The sequence below is a fragment of the Hordeum vulgare genome, chromosome 6H (genome assembly GCF_904849725.1).
Source record: "Hordeum vulgare subsp. vulgare chromosome 6H, MorexV3_pseudomolecules_assembly, whole genome shotgun sequence".
Classification (NCBI taxonomy): Eukaryota; Viridiplantae; Streptophyta; class Magnoliopsida; order Poales; family Poaceae; genus Hordeum; species Hordeum vulgare.
Window position 1 is genome coordinate 140,954,217 of NC_058523.1, and position 21,035 is coordinate 140,975,251.

General features: G+C 45.5%; 1 protein-coding gene across 1 annotated transcript; it reads left to right on the forward strand.

Moving 5' to 3' along the window:
- The first annotated feature begins 1,351 nt into the window (after positions 1-1,351).
- Positions 1,352-7,035, forward strand: LOC123404650 (subtilisin-like protease SBT5.3). The gene is made up of 8 exons (XM_045098589.1): positions 1,352-1,632; positions 1,747-1,844; positions 1,926-2,090; positions 3,938-4,046; positions 4,763-5,303; positions 5,384-5,481; positions 5,585-5,830; positions 5,952-7,035. Exons 1-8 carry the CDS (start codon positions 1,385-1,387, stop codon positions 6,823-6,825), a joined length of 2,379 nt encoding a protein of 792 aa, XP_044954524.1. The 5' UTR covers positions 1,352-1,384; the 3' UTR covers positions 6,826-7,035.
- The last annotated feature ends 14,000 nt before the right edge of the window (positions 7,036-21,035 follow it).

Here is a 21,035-nt window from a genome sequence, read left to right on the forward strand (position 1 = left end):
GTATGATGATGCCTCTATTTATAAAGCCAGCGAAAACCTATATATACAATAAAGGAGATAGGATATAGGAAGATGTGATTATGGTTGCTTGCAAAAAGATTTGAGCGCGTAGAACTAAGAAATAGATAAGTGTACATTAACAAATCCATAGAATGAACTTCCAATTTGTTCACTATATGTCCATGTAATCTTGTTTACCCATTTATGTTACTCTCTCTACGTTATTGCATAGTATTTTTTTCACTTAAATGATTATATTTTGGAAAAAGATTGTGTTCAACCGGCCGATCGCGCTGTCTCGTCCGCCGGCTCGGCGACCGTCCGATCTGCGTAAGCTGTGATCGTTTTTCTGAAACAATGTTGTTGTTTCAGGAACAGTTTTCTGCAGCTCCTCCCGAGCGTCCCTGCCCGAGACCGCGCCGCCGCTTGCCATCGCCTGCACCGGCTGGCCTCGCCGGAGCAGGGCCACCGCGCCTGCACCTCCCCGCCGCCTGGAGCCTCTGCCCGAGCGAGCCGTCGGCTCCCTCCTCCTCTCGAGCGCTGCCCGAGCACGGTCCCGCATGCCCAGCCGTGGTGCGCCGCCGCCGGCCGATCCTGGCGCCACCGGAGCCCCAGCCACCGGCGCCGCAGCCCCCAGCCATCGCCGCCGCGTTTCTGCCACCGGCCGACCCGCGTCGGCCCTGCCTCCCCGCGCCAGACCGGATCTGGATCGATCCCTCCGCCAGCCATGGAGCTTGGGAATCAAGCATGGTCGCCATGGTTGTGCTTCCTCCACAACTCCATACCTCCTCTGTTTTTCGTCTGAAGGAAGAAGATGGAGTTTCTGCAACAAAGCGATTGTTTCAGAAACTCGAGCGTTGTCCCAGGAATTACTCGGTGCCCACGAAGCGCGCGCGAAGAAAAAAAAACCTGCAACAAAGCGATTGTTTCAGGAATTACAGGGTGTCCATCCGAAGCATCGCGCGCGGATCAGACGGCTATCAAGGTGGATGATATTTTCTAAATATCACCCGACGGATGCGTAGCAGCCCCCTTATTTTTTAGTTTTAAACACGCGGAATACTCCTATATCGCAACATTATGTGCAAAGAATTTTATTTTTTTTGGTCAAACAGATGCCAAACTTATGGGATGCGTGCAAAATGGATCTTCCACGAGATATATCCCCTCGAGCCGTTGATACATTTTAACCTCGCCGGCCGATAACTAACCCCGAAGGATGTAAACAGTCCCCGCGCCATTCACGCCGGCGCATGCAACCGCACAGCCACAGATCGAGTCCTCCCCCCCGTGGACTAAACCCGCCGCAACCACCTCGCGTGTATAAATACGCGTCCCCTCCGCCTCTCACTCCCTCCCTCCACCAGAATCCCCGAAGAGATCCATGGCGCGCGCGAGGGCCAACCCATCCATGGCTTCCTTCGGCGCCGCCGCCTGCTTCCTCCTCTGCGCGCTGCTCCTCGTCCAGCCCGCCCCCGCCGCAGCAGCCGGCCGGAAGCGGTCCTACGTCGTGTACCTCGGTGAGCACGCGCACGCGTCGCAGCTGCACGACCTCGCCGCCGTCGACCTGGCGGCCGTCGAGGGGAAGGCCGCCGACTCGCATTACGACCTCCTCGCCACCGTCCTCGGAGAGTAAGCAGGCCACGCCCGCCGTTGTTTCTTGAACCGATGATTAGTTGTAGTAGATGCGTGCATGCATGGAAGGCTGACGTAGATTTCCTCTCTGTTACGCTCATCGCAATGCAGCAAGGCGAAGGCGCAGGACGCCATCTTCTACTCGTACACTAAGCACATCAACGGCTTCGCCGCGAACCTCGACGCCGATCAAGCCGCCCAGCTCGCCCGTGAGTAGTCTTTGCTCCTGAAATACGGTGTCGCCGATCGATCGATTAACTGACTTCTTTCCGGTCTGATCTAATCTGCAGGGCTGCCGGAGGTGGTGTCCGTGTTCCCGAACAGGGGGTACCAGCTGCACACGACGCGGTCCTGGCAGTTTCTTGGCATCGCCGGGCCCGGAGGAGTCCCGCGCGGAGCGTCCTGGCGCAAGGCTAAGTTCGGCGAGGGCGTCATCATTGGCAACATCGACACCGGTACTTTCATGATCGAATTTATATATAATCATCGGTCTCATAATCAATCTGGTTGACTTAATCTGATCACATATATTTGGGACAATATATACCCCATATATAGTCTAGAAAATCAGTAAACTAGCAAAGTTTTTTTTGGAGAAGATACCAGTAAGTATCAAAATTGTCTTAGATCGGATTGCAAACCACCCAAATCTGCACACATGCTGTTAGAATTCCTTTTTTTTTATCAATATGCTGATACAATTTTATAGAACTCTAAATGCCAGATATTCTTACATGTAAAACTTGTATGATATACCTACGACCTTTGTACTGAAACAAACAAACTCGATACATATTCTAAAAATATCATTAACTCCTTCAACATATTTTTACTATCTAGACTCACTTTATTCTTTTAACAAAATTGATGCCGTCAATAAAGTACTAGATATACCGTGTGTTGCCGTGGAATTGGATATATAGTTTCTAAATTTTGCGTAGAATACTAATTTAGTCCTTGAGATTTAAATCATGTACGAGATTTTTACTTCTGTTAAAGGGAAATTTTAACATGAAACGTTGTGCATCTCATAGTTAAATGAAATGAGATTTAAAACTCACTTTTATATGCACTAATGGGCGAGTGTATGTGTGTGTATATAAGCGTTTGCGTCTGTACTATGTTAAAAAATGCACTAATGCATGTTGCTTGATAAAGATGGATGCTAGTTGATCAAGCTACTCCCTCGGCATTATGCATATTAGAAGGTGCACTGCAACCTAGGCATGCAGAGATTGGGTAGGAGAAGATACTAAATTGTAGAGGAAGTCAATCACACTATTTCTTTCTCAACTAATAACATGCTATTAATTAGAAGACCTCTTCAAATCCAAAAAACATGATGCATAAATTGCATGTATTGATCCTTCAATTAATAGATGAGGTCTAATTAATATGCATGCAACTAGTACTACTGTAGTGTGCCTTAGCGTTTTGGGATTATTTGATTTTCATAAGATGCCTAATGCACCGAGACGGAGGGAGTAGTAAATCTAACAAGTGTAATCAATGTATGTATATCACATAAATTGCACAATTATAAACTTTAAATATTATAATTTTCTAATGTTGTAATTTTGCTATTTGTATTAAATTATTGAAATTGACTATCTAGGGATACATGTAGGCAATTTAAACCCGCTTAAAGGAGAAAATATATAGAATTGCACACCATCCAACTGATGTTAGAATAGAAAATATTTCCTTCGTCTGAAATTAATTGTTATTAATCTAGTATAATTTATTATTAAATCAAGACAATTATTTGGGGACGGTGGAAGTACTGTAGAGAAGGTCAGCAGGCTATTCGAGTGTTGTTGACTCTTTCCCATTCACTAATGGATGCATCTTTATAGCTGATCTTTTTGACAGAGCAAGTATATAGGACCATCCAATGATTCCATAGTGGATTCCCATCTGTACATGCAACCATGCTAGATGCTCCCTCCCCTACATTCATATACTCACTCTTTCTCGACATGTTCATTACAATTCTGAGGCAGCCAAAGGATTGATTGGCCAGGCATGAGCCATGACCTCACGTACTACTGCAAACCAATCAGGATCCATTTGGGAAGGGGGGAAAAAAATCCTTGTCCTCGTTGAAAATTAGCCAGCAGATTTTTCATGAAATTTCTGCGGTCCAAATAGGCAGCAATTGAGATCTTTTGTTTAACTGTTGTTCTCAAACAGTTGTCTCTACTTTGGATTGGAATCTGCCGTTCCAGTCGATTAATTTGTATTTCAATCGTGATTCATGATGCTGATATATATTTGCTCTTCTTGCTGTATGGATGTGAAGGTGTGTGGCCAGAATCGGAGAGCTTTCGGGATCATGGGCTGGGACCAGCCCCCAAGCACTGGAAAGGAACATGCGAGAAAGGCCAAGACGATGACTTCCACTGCAACGCGTAAGCTAACGAACTAGTAACTGAACTTCAGTTAATTATACACATTTAATTGATGCATGCATTTATGCTTGTGCTAATTAGTCACATAACTCGTTTGGAGCAACTTCTTTGTGTCTCTTTCAGATCCAATAACACCCGGGAGTGCATACTGTGCACATACTTTTTATGATCCGAAAAGTTGATATACTTTTGCCTAGTGTAGCACTGATCGAGTTGAGACCACCACCATGCACATATATGAGCAGTGGGAGAGTTAGACCACCACCAGCTGATGCCTCTATAGGGCGTCTACTAGTAGTAGTAAGTGGCAATGATGGATATATGTGCATGCTTTGACTGCATGCATCATGTCTATCCTTGAATTCCTAATCCCAGACGACAGTGACACTGCACTGAGCCTGAGTGGTACATAGTGTCTCCCTGCCCCACCTGTAAGAAATAGTCAGCCAGAGAAGAAAGAACAGGAAAAGTTGCATGCCTTTAATAACAGAAAAAAAATCAGACTACACTGTATGCTCTTCTCTTTTGTCCCTGCACAATTGAGCATAAAGAAAAATAAGGAACACTTTTAGAAACTATTTTTGAATGTGCCCTCTCAATCATTGATCGAATGGATAGTGGACATTCTCCATGCATCAGAGTTTATTCATCGAGCTGCACAGTGCATTTTTTTTATACTCTAATTCTATCTCAATTTTTGGCGCGCATGCATGCAGGAAGCTGATCGGGGCGCGCTACTTCAACAAGGGGTACGGTGCGGAAGGCCTCGACACCAAGGCTCCCGAGTTCAACACGCCGCGGGACAACGAGGGACACGGCACACACACGCTGTCCACGGCCGGCGGCGCGCCGGTGCCCGGCGCCAGCGTGTTCGGCTTCGGCAACGGCACGGCCAGCGGCGGCTCGCCGCGGGCGCACGTGGCCGCGTACCGCGTGTGCTACAAGCCCGTGAACGGCAGCTCGTGCTTCGAGGCAGACATCCTGGCTGCATTTGACGCCGCCATCCACGACGGCGTGCACGTCCTGTCGGTCTCCCTCGGTAACGACGGCGAGCCCTACGACTACTTCGACGACGCCATCTCCATCGGCTCTTTCCACGCCGTCCGCCGCGGCATCAGCGTCGTCTGCTCCGCCGGAAACTCGGGTCCCAAGCCGAGCTCCATCTCCAACCTTGCCCCGTGGGTCTTCACCGTCGGTGCTAGCACCATGGACCGAGAATTCCCGTCTTACCTCGTGTTCAACGGCACCAAGATCAAGGCACGCTTCTTCCCCTAGCAAGCTCACAGTTATTCATCGTTTCTGGATGTTCATTAATTATATTGTTTTGATGCATGCAGGGGCAGAGCATGTCGGAGACATCGCTCAAGACCAAGGACCCTTACCCCATGATCGACTCCGCTGAAGCCGCAGCGCCCGGCAGAGCGGTAGATGACGCGTACGTGTATCAATGTCTCTATGCTGTTAATCTTGTCTACGACTAGGCAGTAATGTGTGATTTTTACATGATGACATGACGATGAATGTGTGTGCAAGTGCAGAAAGATTTGCCTGCAGGGGTCGCTGGACCCAGAGAAGGTGAAGGGCAAGATCGTGGTGTGCCTGCGTGGGACAAGTGCGCGTGTGGCCAAGGGCCTGACGGTGCTGCAAGCCGGCGGCGCCGCGATGGTGCTCGCCAACGACGCCGCCTCCGGCAACGAGGTTATCGCGGACGCGCACCTGCTCCCGGCCACGCACATCAGGCACCATGACGGCCTGACCCTATACTCCTACCTCAAATCCACCAAGTAAGCAAATCAAACCATGGATGGAACCTGCGGCGTAATCTATACTAATTACTGCTTCTAAATAATTGGCGCTTAGATCGATGCATGACGTTGTTTCTTGTTGATTGATGTGCATGAGAAGGTCTCCAGTGGGGTACGTTGAGAAGCCGGAGACGAGCCTGGAGACGAAGCCAGCGCCGTACATGGCCGCTTTCTCCTCGCAAGGACCCAACCCCGTCAACCCGGAGATTCTCAAGCCCGACATCACGGCGCCCGGGGTGGGCGTGATCGCCGCGTTTACGCGCGCCATGGCCCCCACGGAGCTCGCCTTCGACGAACGCCGCGTTGCCTTCACGACCATGTCGGGGACGTCCATGTCGTGCCCGCACGTCTCCGGCCTCGTGGGGCTCCTCAAGGCGCTCCACCCAGACTGGAGCCCTTCCGCCATCAAGTCGGCAATGATGACGACGGCGACTGACGTGGACAACAAGGGCGAGTCCATCCTCAACGCATCCTTGACGCCGGCCGGGCCCTTTGCCTACGGCGCCGGCCACGTGTGGCCAAGCCGCGCCATGAACCCCGGCCTCGTCTACGACCTCGGCCCCGACCACTACCTCGACTTCCTTTGCGCGCTCAAGTACAACGCCACAGTTCTGTCCATGTTCAACGGCGAGCCGTACAAGTGCCCCGAGAAGGCTCCCAAGATCCAGGACCTCAACTACCCGTCCATCACCGTCGTCAACCTCACGGCCTCCGGCGCAACGGTGAAGCGAACGGTGAAGAACGTTGGTTTTCCGGGCAAGTACAAGGCGGTCGTGCGCCAGCCGGCTGGCGTGCACGTGGCGGTGAGCCCTGAAGTGATGGAGTTTGGAAAGAAGGGGGAGGAGAAGACGTTCGAGGTCAAGTTCGAGATCAAGGACGCCAAGCTGGCAAAGAACTACGCGTTTGGCACGCTCATGTGGAGCAATGGCGTCCAGTTCGTGAAGAGCCCCATCGTTGTCAAGACGGCGGCATGAAGGGCAACTGGGTAAAATCATATCGATCGGGTGTTATAGGTTCGGATTAGCTTAGGAATCAATCAAATCGTGTGTTAGGGTTTCCATTAGGTTAGGAATTAAGCCGGTGTAGAGAGAAACAGACACACATATATTCTTTAGATCTTTATTAGGCCTGTGGAATAATAATCATGTCAAGGGGAATAAAATGGTTATAGTAGTTCTTGAAAATGTTCGCATTGTACGTTTTCCTTTTGAAAGAAAGGGCCCATTTTAGCATGCGCGGGACGAAAACACGCGTTACAGCGAAGGCGAGAAAGTAGCGCGCACGCCCTCCACACTGCCACGCGCGCTCTTCGTCGCCGCTTCCCAGCCCCGCCACCGACGCGTCCCCACCGAGCCACCACGCCGCCGCGCCGCTGTGGATCTTCGGGCTAGCACGGCGTCCGCAAGCGCCCCTCCGACGCCTACCGTAGTTCTTTATCTATCCATGCGATGTATCGTTTTATCTATGTATTGTGAAATATCTATGTATCGTTTAATCTATCTATATATGTATTGTGAGAAATATCTATGTATTATGTGAGAGCACACAAGCTGCATTTTAGCGCACCTGCTGAAGCTACGCGCGTGCGCTAAGTTTACTGCGGTCGTTGGAACCAGCGCTCCCCGTCGCGCCAAAGCAGGCTCTCGGCAGCTGCAAACTGATTTTTAACGTGTCGCGCGTTCGGCAGCTGTTGGAGTTGCTCTTATAATTACTGCCACGATAAGCGAGGCAATGATATCGGAAGAGGATCTATGATACCTAGGAACTAGGGCACGTCAATTGTTGGCCGCCGATCTATGCCAAGATTTGTGAATTTGGTTGTGTATATAGGGTGTTTGCATAGAATATTTCTTATGTGTGCAATGCATTTGTAAATAGAAACGATACACGGATACATTTATGGGGTCGTGTACCTGTTAGTATGGGATTGGGGTTCTTGTTGCTTGTTGCTTGTTGTTCTTCGGCAAGAACAACCAGGATTTCTGTAGAAGAAAAAGGGGACGTGATAGGCGTCGGTCAACCGGACCAAATATGGTGTGTCTATCTTCTCACACGCTGTTTTATTTCTCGTGTCTCTTTCCTCACTCATCTTGTTTTCACACTCCCTCGACTGGCTCGCGGCACGGCTAGCTCATTGCGCTAGATCTACAACCGTTGTCCTTCATGACACGACTGTATCACCATCGATGCAAGAAGGAAGAGGTGGGGGCGAAGGCTTTTCGTGATGGGGAAAAGGGGGGAGGAGGTCACATCCACACCCATCGAGGTAGAGTAGGTCCATCCCTCTCCCTCTCTCTGTCTCCCTCCCTCTCTCTCTCTCTCCCTCTCCCCCCCTCCCATTCCCTCCCTCCCTTCTCTCCCTCCTGCTCCCACGCTCCCTCCATCCCTCTCTCTCTCTCCCTCAACAGGGGATTTGTAGTCCCGCGTGTGACATCGAGGTAGAGTAGGACCTCATCCATGGTAAGCAGATGAAAATGAGGTAGTACGAGACATGGACGAAGTCGAGGGACAAATAAGGATGAGGGAAGAAATGAGTCATTGACAGAGATGGATATGACATAGGGCCTACGCATTAGACGTGTGGAGGTGTGATGGCGCTACGCAAGGTGACCGATGCAATTTTCAGCCGGTCATTCGGGCGAAATCATTTTGCAAGAAAAGGTAAAGAGCGGTTGTTAATCTCATCAACTGAAGGGTGTCAACGCTATCGACAAGAGGAGCACAGTTACATGCGAACTTTTTCATAGTATTGCTTGATCATGCACAATACTAGGTGCAGGAATCCCAAAAAGAGAGTCAGGCCATATGTATCTGTTTCCTAGAATGAAATACAGATGTAATAGCCAATATGGGTTGCATCGCTACAACACGAAACTATGAAAAATCTTCGAGGATACGATTGGTAGCATGCATGGGGCTATATGTATTTGTTTCCATGCATTGTACGTTTTCCTTTTGAAATATAGCTAGATAGCAGCATAGGTTTAGAATTACTACGACGACAAGCGCATCAAAGAAATCGGAAAAGAATGTGTGGCACCTAAGAGCTAGGGCATGCCAGTTGTTGGCCGCCGACCTATGACAAGATTTGTGAACTTGGTTGTGTATATTGGATGCTTGCTTAGAACGTTTTTTGTATGTGGGTAATGCTATCACTACACCACGACACTCAAAGCAGCATCAAACAATGTGTCGGTATATGTCACCTAAGGCGACACATTTAGTGTCGACAAAGTTCTTTGCCAACAGAAAAGAGTTGTCCCCTATAGTCCTGCCGGGAAAGGTCTTCGCCGACAGAAAAACTTACTCCGACACATAGTATGACGGTGTTGGTGAGATCTATGGCGACGAACATTTTTATACCGACAGACAACTCTGTACCGACGGTTTCTCTGACACTGTCCAAGGCCGACAGATTCTGTGCCACCATATCTACGTCCACAGTTTATCTCATACAACATGTGCCAAGAGATACTACAACGGCCCTTTCTACTACATGTGTCGACAGATAGTACATTTCTACGCCGACAGGTTATTTGCCATGCAACGCTTCTGCGACACATTTGTTGTGAGGATTATACATTTCAACATAAATGCAAATGCAACCTATATTAACATGAAACTAAAATTATAATATTCAATTTATGTCGAGTTTGCAATACAATTACACTTTTCCATTCATCAAAATATACTAGCAGACAATGCATTCATTCAACATATATATAAGATTCACAGGTTATCTTCACTCAAGTTAGCTACATCGTCCATTAAGAAAATACGCAAGTCGACATTCAGGTCATGGCGTGTTACATAACATTAGCTACATCCATTAAGGAAATACACAAGTCGACATTCAAGTCCTAGCTTGTTGCAAAATATGATGAGCAAGTTCTCAAGAGACTAATTGCTTGATCACTTGAGTACTACAGAATATTACAAAAGATACCTAGTCTTCGATGAGCGGAACATCCTAAATCAACTTTTGTACTCGCTACTTCCTCCCATTTGTCCCTGCTCTTTGAGCAATTTAGAAAATAAGAAGCATTTTTTGTAAAAAAAGAAGGGTCGATATTTGGTAATCTACATGAGCATAAGTAGGAATACGTAAAGAGAAGCAATTTTGTAGACAGGAACATCAAGTGCGCTCTCTTCAATGACTTCTCTCACTTCTCTTTAGAAAAAAGAGGTCCGGACCACTTTGGTTTTTGTTTCATCCAAACACTTCAAAGTATATAAAAGTGATAATTCAGTTTATATACTAATAAATTCAGTTTATATACCGATAAATTCAGTTTATATACTAACAAGGCTGTGTTTGACAACAAGGTATTGCAAAACTATAGTATTGAAAAACTACACTATTTTAAACAAGACCCCCTTCAATGTGGTCAACTGTAGTATTGCAAAAACTGTAGTACGCAAAAACTAGACTGGTTCCTCATTTCCTTGAAGTGGACAACCCAATTTCCAAATACCATAGTTAAAGCTTTGAACAGACCTACTTCTAACCATATACCCTTCAATGTGGTCATTGAAACAAAGGTACCCAAATGCTACAGTTTAACTACCTAAGAATCAAACTACAGGAAATACTGAAGACCCATCTGAAAATGGATACTCTACAAGAGAAAAGATCTCTAACTACCTCAGAATCAAACTACAGGAAAATACTGAAGACTCATCTGCTAAAACTGTAAAAAACTGTAGTATTAATACCGATGACCATTCTACAACTTAATTTAATCTAACCTGTTTGGCTACCAGTTAAACATTTTCAGCTTTGTTGGTATGTCAAAACTGCCAAGCTTTGTTGGTATGTCAAAACGGTGGTATCTCAAAACTACTTTGTTGCATACAAGCATTTGCCAAACAATTTAATTTAATCTAACCTGTTTGGCTACCAGTAAAACATTTTCAGCTTTGTTGGTATGTCAAAACTACCAAAATTGTGGTATCGCAGAACTACTTTGTTGCATACAAGTATTTCCCAAACAGGGTCACGGTATTCTCAATACTCTAAAATATATTGGTATGTCAAAACTGTGGTATCATGCACCTACAGCCTAAAATATTGTGGTTTTGCAATACTTTGCTATCAAACACAGCCTAAGCTTCATTTAGAAAACTGTAATCTCTTGGTATGATACTCACTAGAATGTCATGCTTCATGATATAAAAAGTGAGAGCTCTACGATGGGATATAATTCCCGAACTTTGCGATGCCAACAATAGTGGCTTGCTGCAAGGTTTGATCTACAAAATTAACAATTAGTTAGCATCTGGTGATACTGTAAACTGAAACAGGAAAATGTATTTACCCTATTAACAAAATTAACAATTAGTTAGCATCAGATTTACTCTATTCGATGTCCATGCAATGGCCATGTGGTAAGCATCACCCATAGTTTGCATTCCATCGTATCCACGAGCAACCTCCACCTCTGTTTTCAATACAACATTCACAAGAACTTCATAATATTGCAGCCCAAGAACTTCACCTCCCACTATGGTGTCTTGGTTGGTTGAGATAACCATTGCCTTTGCCATCGGATCAGACCTCACCAAATGATATAATATGACGTCCCTACCAACCTAAATCATGCATCGTCTATCATAAATATGAATAATGGAAAACAACACAACAAGATATATGTAGTTAAGAGATGAGATGGTTACAGGGCTTTCTTCTTGATTGTGAGAGGCTTGACAGACGCTTGAAGTGGTTGCATGGCTTCTTGGTGGTACATGTGTGGATGCAACATTATGGCTAGATGGTATAAACTTCTGGATGAACAAGCCTTCGTCCTCCAGGACTGTATGGCTTCTCAAATGCTTGAAATTCTCAAATGCTTGGAGTGATGGCAACGTTGATTCGTGCTTGAGGGTTTTTAATTATGAGAAATTCAAGACTTCTATAATCCGCACACTACAACAAGATAGATAAATATGAGAGAGGTGTCAAGGTTGTGCCAGTTGATATTGAATTGCTGAAACAAAGTAAAATGTTGAGTGTAGAGAACAGAGTTGTATCAGTATACTTAATCTGGAGTAGCACATGGTTTCAAATGCGAATGTGTATCCCCCCGTAGTTACAATAACAAAAAACTTATTTATGGATAAGAATATCATCTGTGCATCTGCTTTATAAGCGGTAATGGTACAATCTTGAGTACCTACATTGCATATGGCATGTTTTAATACAGAAGTCTAATCAAACAAAATATTCTCACTCATGCTAGAAATTATTTTAAATACATCTTCCATGGGATGTCGTAAGTGTCCCCATATACTCCCCATTTCAGGTGTTGCCATGCTTAATCATTTGGGTTTTCGTGTTCAAATTGCTTGGAAGGTATGCTTTGTTTCAGCAATACATATATGTTATTATTCCTAATGGCTTCGTCCATGAAAGCACTAATCATTCATGTGTAGCAAGAAGCGGCACAAGCATTCTATCAATCAAGTAGCAGCACAAGCGTTCAATCAATCAAGCAACAACACAAGCATTCAATCAAGCAAGCACTAGAGCACAAGATGGGTTAGCATTCCTGCTGGAATAATATTGACATGAATGTGCTTGTAAACTAAACCATACGTTTTTCTGCTAACTGCCATGATTAAGGCTCGGGACTAGATACTATTTGCATGATAATCAGGGTACTGCTACACATATATAAACGTAGAAACCAAATATTCAATATTCTTCCTTAACCCCAATTTACTATCACCATGTTGTGCCCTTAATTATTATTAATTCTGATAGAAACTACTCCCTCCAATCAGAAATGTAAGTCCTTTTAGAGATTCCACTATGGACTACATACAAAGCAAAAATGAATGAATCTACACTTTAAAGTATGTATAGATACATCCGTATGTAGGTCATAGTGAAATCTCTAAAAATATTTGTATTTAGGAATGGATGGAGTAGGTATTATGACAGTCCGATGCATCCAATGTTTATAATGACATATTAGTGAAGCCGTGAAGGAAACAATTTGTTTTCATGCATGTTGTACATAACATTAGATTAACTATCTAAATTAGAAGTGGCATGTCACAGGAAAAGTTCACAAGCATAATACCTACTGATTCAACAAAAAGTCATCCAAACTAAAGGTTCCTCGTCACCTTCTTGTGCTACAATCTGTGAGAACTATGGAGGGCCACACAAAAATGGAATTAGTGGACATATGTTTTATATATGACTTAACAAAATTGATAACTAAGCAGTATCAAGTTTTGGCTTGATAAACATTATTGAGGGCCACATGTTGAGAAACGGTATTATGAAGCGAGGGCGTTCCCAAAATTTGGCTTGCTTGAGGAAATTCCACTTGCTGCATTATCAAGTTGTTTCTGCAAAAAAATAGAGCAAATGAGGCACCTCAAATTATTTCTACAATGAAGTCAGTCCAACCTATACTTGTCATCAATTGATATTTAGTCACATGCACATCATTATTTTAAAAACATGATGCATGGTACACAAAGTTTAAAAAGCGTTAGCCGTTAATTATATGTTCGACCACCTACTTGCGCTTTTCTAGCTTAGTCGTGATTAGGCGCAATTAAACGCAATTATGCATTTCCTACACAATTGTACAAATACAGGCAATAAAGAGTAATTTTCCATTAAAAATGCTAGAATGTAAAATGAATATGTAATTATAAGTTTATAACCCTCTTCTCTCTCCAATAGGCAGCAGCTAGCATGAGGAGCAGTTAGCATCCGCGACAGCTAGCAATAGCAGCAGAAGGAGGAAGCAAACAAGTTCTTAACCACCACAACCGAATTTATGTGGCTGATACTAAAACTAGGGTACATCATCACCAACAGCACACTTTAAGCACACATGAGCAAATCACCACCAGCAATCACCAGCAGCCAGCTACAAAAGCCGTGAGGCTCACCAATAGCAACAACCGAGGACCAATAGCACGGCTAGAGCCGAGCACACCAGGTTCAACAACAACAGTATAGCTCAACTTTGAGTTTGAGTACAGATAGAGCAGGAGAGTGGATTTTTAGATCCCAAGTTCCCAGGCACCCCCTTATCTACACCATTCATTTGAAATATGACGCCTTGAGATTTGTGCGACTCACAGTATTAAGGAAACCATTAGCATCCGACAGCTCTCTCTTATCACTTTTGCTTGCTGCACACTCTCTCTACTCGTCTGTCGTCTGATGGGTGAGGAGCGATAGTGACCCAGCGGTGCGACAGGTGACCCAGCAGTTGCAGTGACCCAACTTTACTCCCAGGAACGAATGAATAAAGTTGAGAGAGAAAGCTTTTTCTAATGAAGTGAGAGATAACCTGCAACTGTGCATGCAAGTGAAAGAAGGAGTGTGTGAGGAGAGACAGACAAGAGAAAGCGTGAGAGAAAAAAGAGCTTGTGCATGCATGGGCAACAATGGAGAGAGATATAGCAACTGTCACGTGGCCAAGAAATGTCCTGTCAAACAATGTACAGATTTTGAACAGCGACGCGTGGACCATTGCATGCCACGAGTCATGATTCAATAAACTTGCTCCTGCCAGCCTAGTCTTGTCAAACCTAGTTCTGCATGCTTCTCCTCTCTTCGCGGTTCTACCTAATTAAGCTGTTGGTGTTGCAAATCGTCTGCATATGGACAGAGGCTTGCATAAATCTTATTCACAGTCGATGGACGAGATAGGAGGGTGCCCGGACTCCCGGGTGCCATCACACCTTTCCGATAGAGCAGAGGAGACAAGAAACTAGAAGAGAGGTTGAGTGAGAGGGAAACAGGGAGAGGGAGGAGGAACCACAAGCTCACGGCTCACGTCAAGGTTGAAGACGAGTTGGGGGACGCGAAGAAGAGGATATCTACGTCGCTGAGCAGGGGAGCTCCAATTCGTGGTGGGGGCGTGAGGAAGAGGAGGTCCACATCGGCGGCGCTAGGAGGTGCAGATCCACTCACCGGCGACCGAAGGAAGGGAGGAGACAGTCGGTGGTGCGAGCTTAGAGCCGGCGGCTCGGGGTCACAACAGGAGGCGTGAGGAGCCTGAGAATCGACACTGGGCGGCGCGGGGCGCGGTGGGTCATGTAAGTGCTACAAAGGCGTCGGGCATGAGAAGCGCGACGATCAGTGGCGGCTAGCGCGCGAATGATGTATTTGAAATGTGCCTATTGGCTTGCGGTTGGGCTGGGCCTAGCGTGTGCGTGTGTGGAGCAGATCCTGTGGCTGGCTATATTAGCAGCGGCTTGTACTGTGACAGAACATGATTTCGAAATTAAGGAATATTCTCCCGCATTCTTCTCCTCTCTATCTTATCCTCCTGTGCTTGCGTCTACGTTCCTCCATCCTTCTTCTCGCGACCCTCCCCGCTCCTCTCCTCTCGCCGGCAGCACCACCGCCTAGATAGGATCCTACCGCCGGCGTCGAGCTCGCATAGAGGATGTGACAATATGGTATCAGAGCCCCCGCTCCGCTGCGCGCTCCAATTTTTTCCCCTAATCGTACCCGGCAAATCAGAAGCGAAGGTTGCAGATCACCCTAGGGTTCGATCCGCCTAATCCCTGACCTGAGGTGTGTTGATTTGGGGGCAGAGCAACGACAACGGCGAAGTTTAAGCCAAATCCGCAGTCGCGCTTTCTCACGGACGAGATGGAGGCACTGCACGAGAGGATGCTTCAGGAGTTCGTCGAAATTCGCGCAACTCAGGGCAAGCTGACCCTAGTGGATGGAATCTGCGAGCAGTTAGCAGCGCTCAATGCCAAGCTATCCGAGCAGACGACACGACTGGATCAAGTTCCGATGAAGGTCAATCTGTCGTGCGACATGCTCGGTCAGGTGCATCAACATCAGCAGTTCCAGGCTGTGCAACGAGGCAAGCAGCAAGCGGGGCCTGAGAGTTCATCACCGACAGCCTCAGACGGATCGGATGGCATACTGGGAGCAGCACCCCATCTAGGTGCATTTGCTTCACCTCGTCAGGTTCAGGTATATGTGGTGCCACCCGTTTTACATTCTGTTGTTATACCTGTTGGGGAGGATGTTGGGGGAAGAGGTAGTGGATGCCGAAAATGGACTTCCCTCGCTTTGATGGATCTGGAGTGCGGGTATGGTTGGATAAGTGTGAGGCATTCTTCCAATTATACCATATCCCTGACAATTTCAAGGTGGCTTCAGCGTCTCTGCATCTATCTGACAATGCAGCGCATTGGTACCAGGCTTTCAAACAGTCAGAGTTTTTTCACTCTTTGGAACAATTTGCTGCAGCAGTGATCCAAGAGTTTGATGTTAGTCATGTTGAAACAAACAGAAATAGTGGAGATATACAAACAGAAGTTCCTGCAGATGGTTTAATCTGTCAAGTTATATGAACCTACCATTAGTGATACATTCCTTGTCACTAGGTTTATCATTGGGATTAAGGAAGAGCTTAGAGCAGTGGTGGAGGTTCAGATACCACAAACTGTGCAGATGGCAGCTCTGCATGCTTCTGTTTAGGAAGGCCTGTTGGCACCACATAGGAGCAACAAGGTTCAGTATCCAAAGCAATCTTATGCTAAATCAGATATTAGGCAAGGACTGACACCAGGGGAATTGTGGAAGGCCAAACAGTTGAAGGAGTACAGAAGAGCTAATGGTCTGTGTTTCAAATGTGGGGAGAAATTCATACGTGGACATTTATGCAATCAACTTGTGCCCAATAATCCACAGTTCAAGGCTGCTGAGTTGGTGGATCCTCATGAGATTATATCAGATGTTGTACTGGATGCACTAGTGGGAAATGGACCTGAAGAATGTGCCACCATATCAGTCAATGCCTTGTCAGGGGCAACACACCCAAAAACAATCCACCTAAGAGCATTGGTGGAAAATAAGGTGGTTCTCATTTTGGTAGATTCTGGGAGCACTCACACTTTTGTGGATCAGTCCCTGTTAAGTAAAATATCAGCACCTACTATGAAGTTAAAACAACCAATGCAAGTGAAAGTGGCTAATGGGACTGTAATACCTTGCACTGAGATGGTACCAAATCTGAACTGGTGGATACAAGGGCATACATTTAGTAATGCAATGCAGGTTCTTCCTTTAGGAGGACATGATATTATCTTGGGCATGGACTGGTTAGAACAGTGGGGAGTTACGCAATGCCACTGGGCAGAGAAATGGATCCAATTCCAACACCTGGGACAAGAAGTCAGACTGCAAGGGGTTTTACCTACACAACAAAATCAACTGGAAGAAGTATCTATGGAACAGTTGTTGAAATGGGAGAAAGGAAATGATGTGTGGGCCACTGCAGTACTGAACATAATTATGATGGCTCCAACTACATAAGTGCGTGAGGTGGTACAACAGGTGTTGGAGAGGAACAAGGAAGTGTTTCAGGAACCACACAAGTTGCCTCCTCACAGAGCTATTGATCACCAAATTAATCTCACACCTGGGGCTGTACCAGTAAACTGCAGACCATATAGGTACTCTCCTCTGCAGAAGGATGAGATTGAGAAACAAGTGAAAGAGATGATGGATGCTGGACTTATTACTCCTAGCATGAGTCCTTTTGCAACCCCTGTGTTGCTGGTTAAGAAAAAGGATGGCACATGGAGGTTTTGTGTGGATTACAGGAGGCTCAATGCAGTGACAGTTAAAAATAAGTTTCCCATGCCAGTAATTAATGAGATACTAGATGAATTAGGAGGGGCTAAATGGCTCTCCAAGTTGGACTTGAGAGCAGGGTATCACCAGATCAGGATGAAAGAAGAGGATGAGTATAAAACTGCTTTCAGAACTCATCATGGACAATTCCAATTCAGAGTGATGCCTTTTGGTTTGGCTACTGCTCCAGGAACCTTTCAGTGTGTCATGAACTTTGCTTTTGCAGGATCCAATAGAAAATATGTGCTGATTTTTATGGATGATATTCTGGTGTTCAGTGGAACTTTATAAGAACATGTGGAATATCTCCAATCAGTGTTTGATGTACTGAAAGAAAACCAGTTGTTTGTGAAGGAGAGCAAGTGCGCTTTTTCTCAGCAGTGTGTGGAATATTTGGGCCACATAATTTCTGACAAAGGGTTGGCCACTGACCCTGCTAAAACTGAGGCTATGGTGCAATGGCCAACTCCTCATAATGTAAGTGAGTTGAGAGGATTTTTGGGGCTCACTGGTTATTACAGAAAGTTTGCCAAAAACTATGGGATCTTGGCTACACCATTGACTGCCCTTCTGAAGAAACAAGCTTTTGCTTGGTCTCCTGATGCACACGAAGCTTTCCAATCACTCAAGCAAGCAATGGTCAGTACACCTGTCTTGGCTTTACCAAACTTTGAGAAGCCATTTACTGTGGAAGCAGATGCTTGCAACACAGGTGTTGGGGCTGTCCTGTCTCAGGAGGGACATCCTATTGCATTCTATAGTAAGGCTCTCGAGGTCAATAGCCAGAAATTGTCAATCTATGAAAAGTAATTCCTAGCAATTATGATGGCCATTGATAGATGGAGATCCTATCTATCTAGAGCTCATTTTGTGATCAAAACTGACCATCCGAGTTTGTGTCACTTAGAAGATCAGAACCTAACTTCTGATTTGTAAAGGAAAGCAATGACCAAATTGGTTGGACTTCAGTTTTCTATCCAATATAAAAAAGGGGTAGAAAATACTGCAGCTGATGCTTTGTCCATAGTAGCACATTTGTTCTCAGTCCAACAAGTATCTTCCAACAAACCAGTATGGGTGCAGGAGATTTTGAATTCTTACTCTGTGGACCCTGTAGCTCAGCTCATGTTGCGAAAGCTCCCAGTCAATGCAGAAGCTTGTCCAGGATTGAAGTTGCAGGATGGAATTATTAAGCAAGAGCACAAGATTTGGGTAGGAGCTAACACTGGACTGCAGACTAAGTTGATCCAAGCCTTTCATTCCACCCCTGTGGGAGGCCATTCAGGGATCCTGCCCACTTATCATAGAGTCAAACAAATGTTTAGTTGGCAAGGGATGAAAACTGATGTGGAATTTTTTTTGAAACAGTGTGGCATTTGTCAACAAGCCAAACATGAATTGTGCAAAAAACCTGGGCTACTGCAACCCCTTCCTGTTCCTGACAGTCCTTGGCAAGAAATTAGCATGGATTTTGTGGAGGGATTACCCAAATCAGAGGGATATTCTACTATTCTAGTGGTGGTGGATAGACTAACTTAAGTCAGTCATTTTATACCCTTGAGACATCCATTCACATCAGCTTCTATGGCCAAGGTTTTTTTGCACAACATTGTCAGACTTCATGGGTTGCCTCTTGTGATAGTGTCAGACAGGGACAAAATCTTCACCAGTGCTTTTTGGAAAGAATTTTTTAGAGCTTGGGACACCGAATTACACATGAGCACAGCTTACCATCCTTAGTCCGATGGTCAAACAGAGAGGGTTAAACAATGCCTAGAAATGTATCTAAGATGTGCAGTGCATGATTTTCCTAGTAAGTGGGCAGCTTGGATATCCCTAGCAGAGTTTTGGTACAACTCCACATATCATTCTTCTGTAGGATGCACTCCTTACAAGGCTTTGTATGGGCATGATCCAAATATGGGACAGTTACTTGGCCATCCTACCTCTCTGAATCCTGATGTCAACACTTGGTTAGCCTCACATACTGAACATACTGTTATGCTTAAGGAGCATTTGGCAAGGGCACAATGCAAGTATAAACAGTTTGCAGACAGGAAGCGCTCTGACAGGGTGTTTACAGAGGGAGAAATGGTATATTTGAGACTTCAACCATATGCCCAGTCATCGGTAGTCAATCGTCCTTGCAGAAAGCCAACGCTGAAATATTTTGGGCCATTTAAGATCTTGGAGAAAATAGGAATGGCTACGTATCACTTGGAGTTGCCACGAGGAAGTCAGGTTCTTCCTGTCTTCCATGTATCTCAACTGAAGGAACATATACCTGACCACACGCCAGTGTTTACAACTTTACCAACGCCTGTCGATCTGTCGGCTCCGGGAATGATGCCTGCTACCTCTTGAGCTTGCGTTGGTTTTTCCCTTGAAGAGGAAAGGGTGATGAAGCACAGGAGCAGTAAGAATTCAGTTTGAGAACCAAGGTATCAATCCAGTAGGAGTATCAAGGCAAGTCTCCAAAGTACCTGCGCAAAAACAAACAAACTTGCACCCAACGCTATAACGGGGTTGTCAATCCCTTCACTATTGATTGCAAGGTGAGATCTGAAGGCGGAAAGTGCAACAAAGTGAAAGTGTAGAGCTGAAAATATGAAGTGAAGTAGACCCGGGGGCCATAGTGTTCACTAGAGGCTTCTCTCATGATAGCAAATATTACAGCGGGTGAACGAATTACTGCCGAGCAATTGATAGAACAGCGCAAAGTCATGATGATATTTAAGGCAATGATCATACATATAGGCATCACGTCCGAGACAAGTAGACCGATACTATCTGCATCTAGTACTATTACTCCACACATCGACCGCTATCCAGCATGCATCTAGTGTATTGAGTTCATAACAAACAGAGTAACACCTTAAGCAAGAAGACATGATGTAGAGGGATAAATTCATGCAATAGATATAAACACCATCTTTTTACCCTTGATGGCAACAACACGATGCATGCCTCGCTACCCCTTCTGTCACTGGGTGAGGACACTGCACGGTGTGAACCCAAAACCAAGCAGTTCTCCCATTGCAAGAATTATAGATTAATTTGGCCAAACGAAACCCACAACTCGAAGAGAATTACAAGGATATGAAATCATGCATATAAGAGATTAGAGGAAACTCAAATAATATTCATAGATAATCTGATCATAAATCCACAATTCACCGGATCTCGACAAACACACCGCAAAAGAAGATTACATCGGATAGATCTCCATGAAGATCATGGAGAACTTTGTATTGAAGATCCTAGAGAGAGAAGAAGCCATCTAGCTACTAGCTATGGACCCGAAGGTCTGTGGTGAACTACTCACGCATCATCTGAGAGGCAATGGTGTTGATGAAGAAGCCCTCCATGTCCGAATCCCCCCTCCGACAGGGCACCAGAACGGTCCCCAGATGGGATCTTGCGGAGACAGAAGCTTGCGGCGACGGAAAAGTATTTTCATGGCTCTCTCCCGTGGTTTCAGATTTTTAGGGAGTTTATAGGCGGAAGAGGGAGGGCAAAGGAGCCACGGGGGGCCCACTAGCCTGC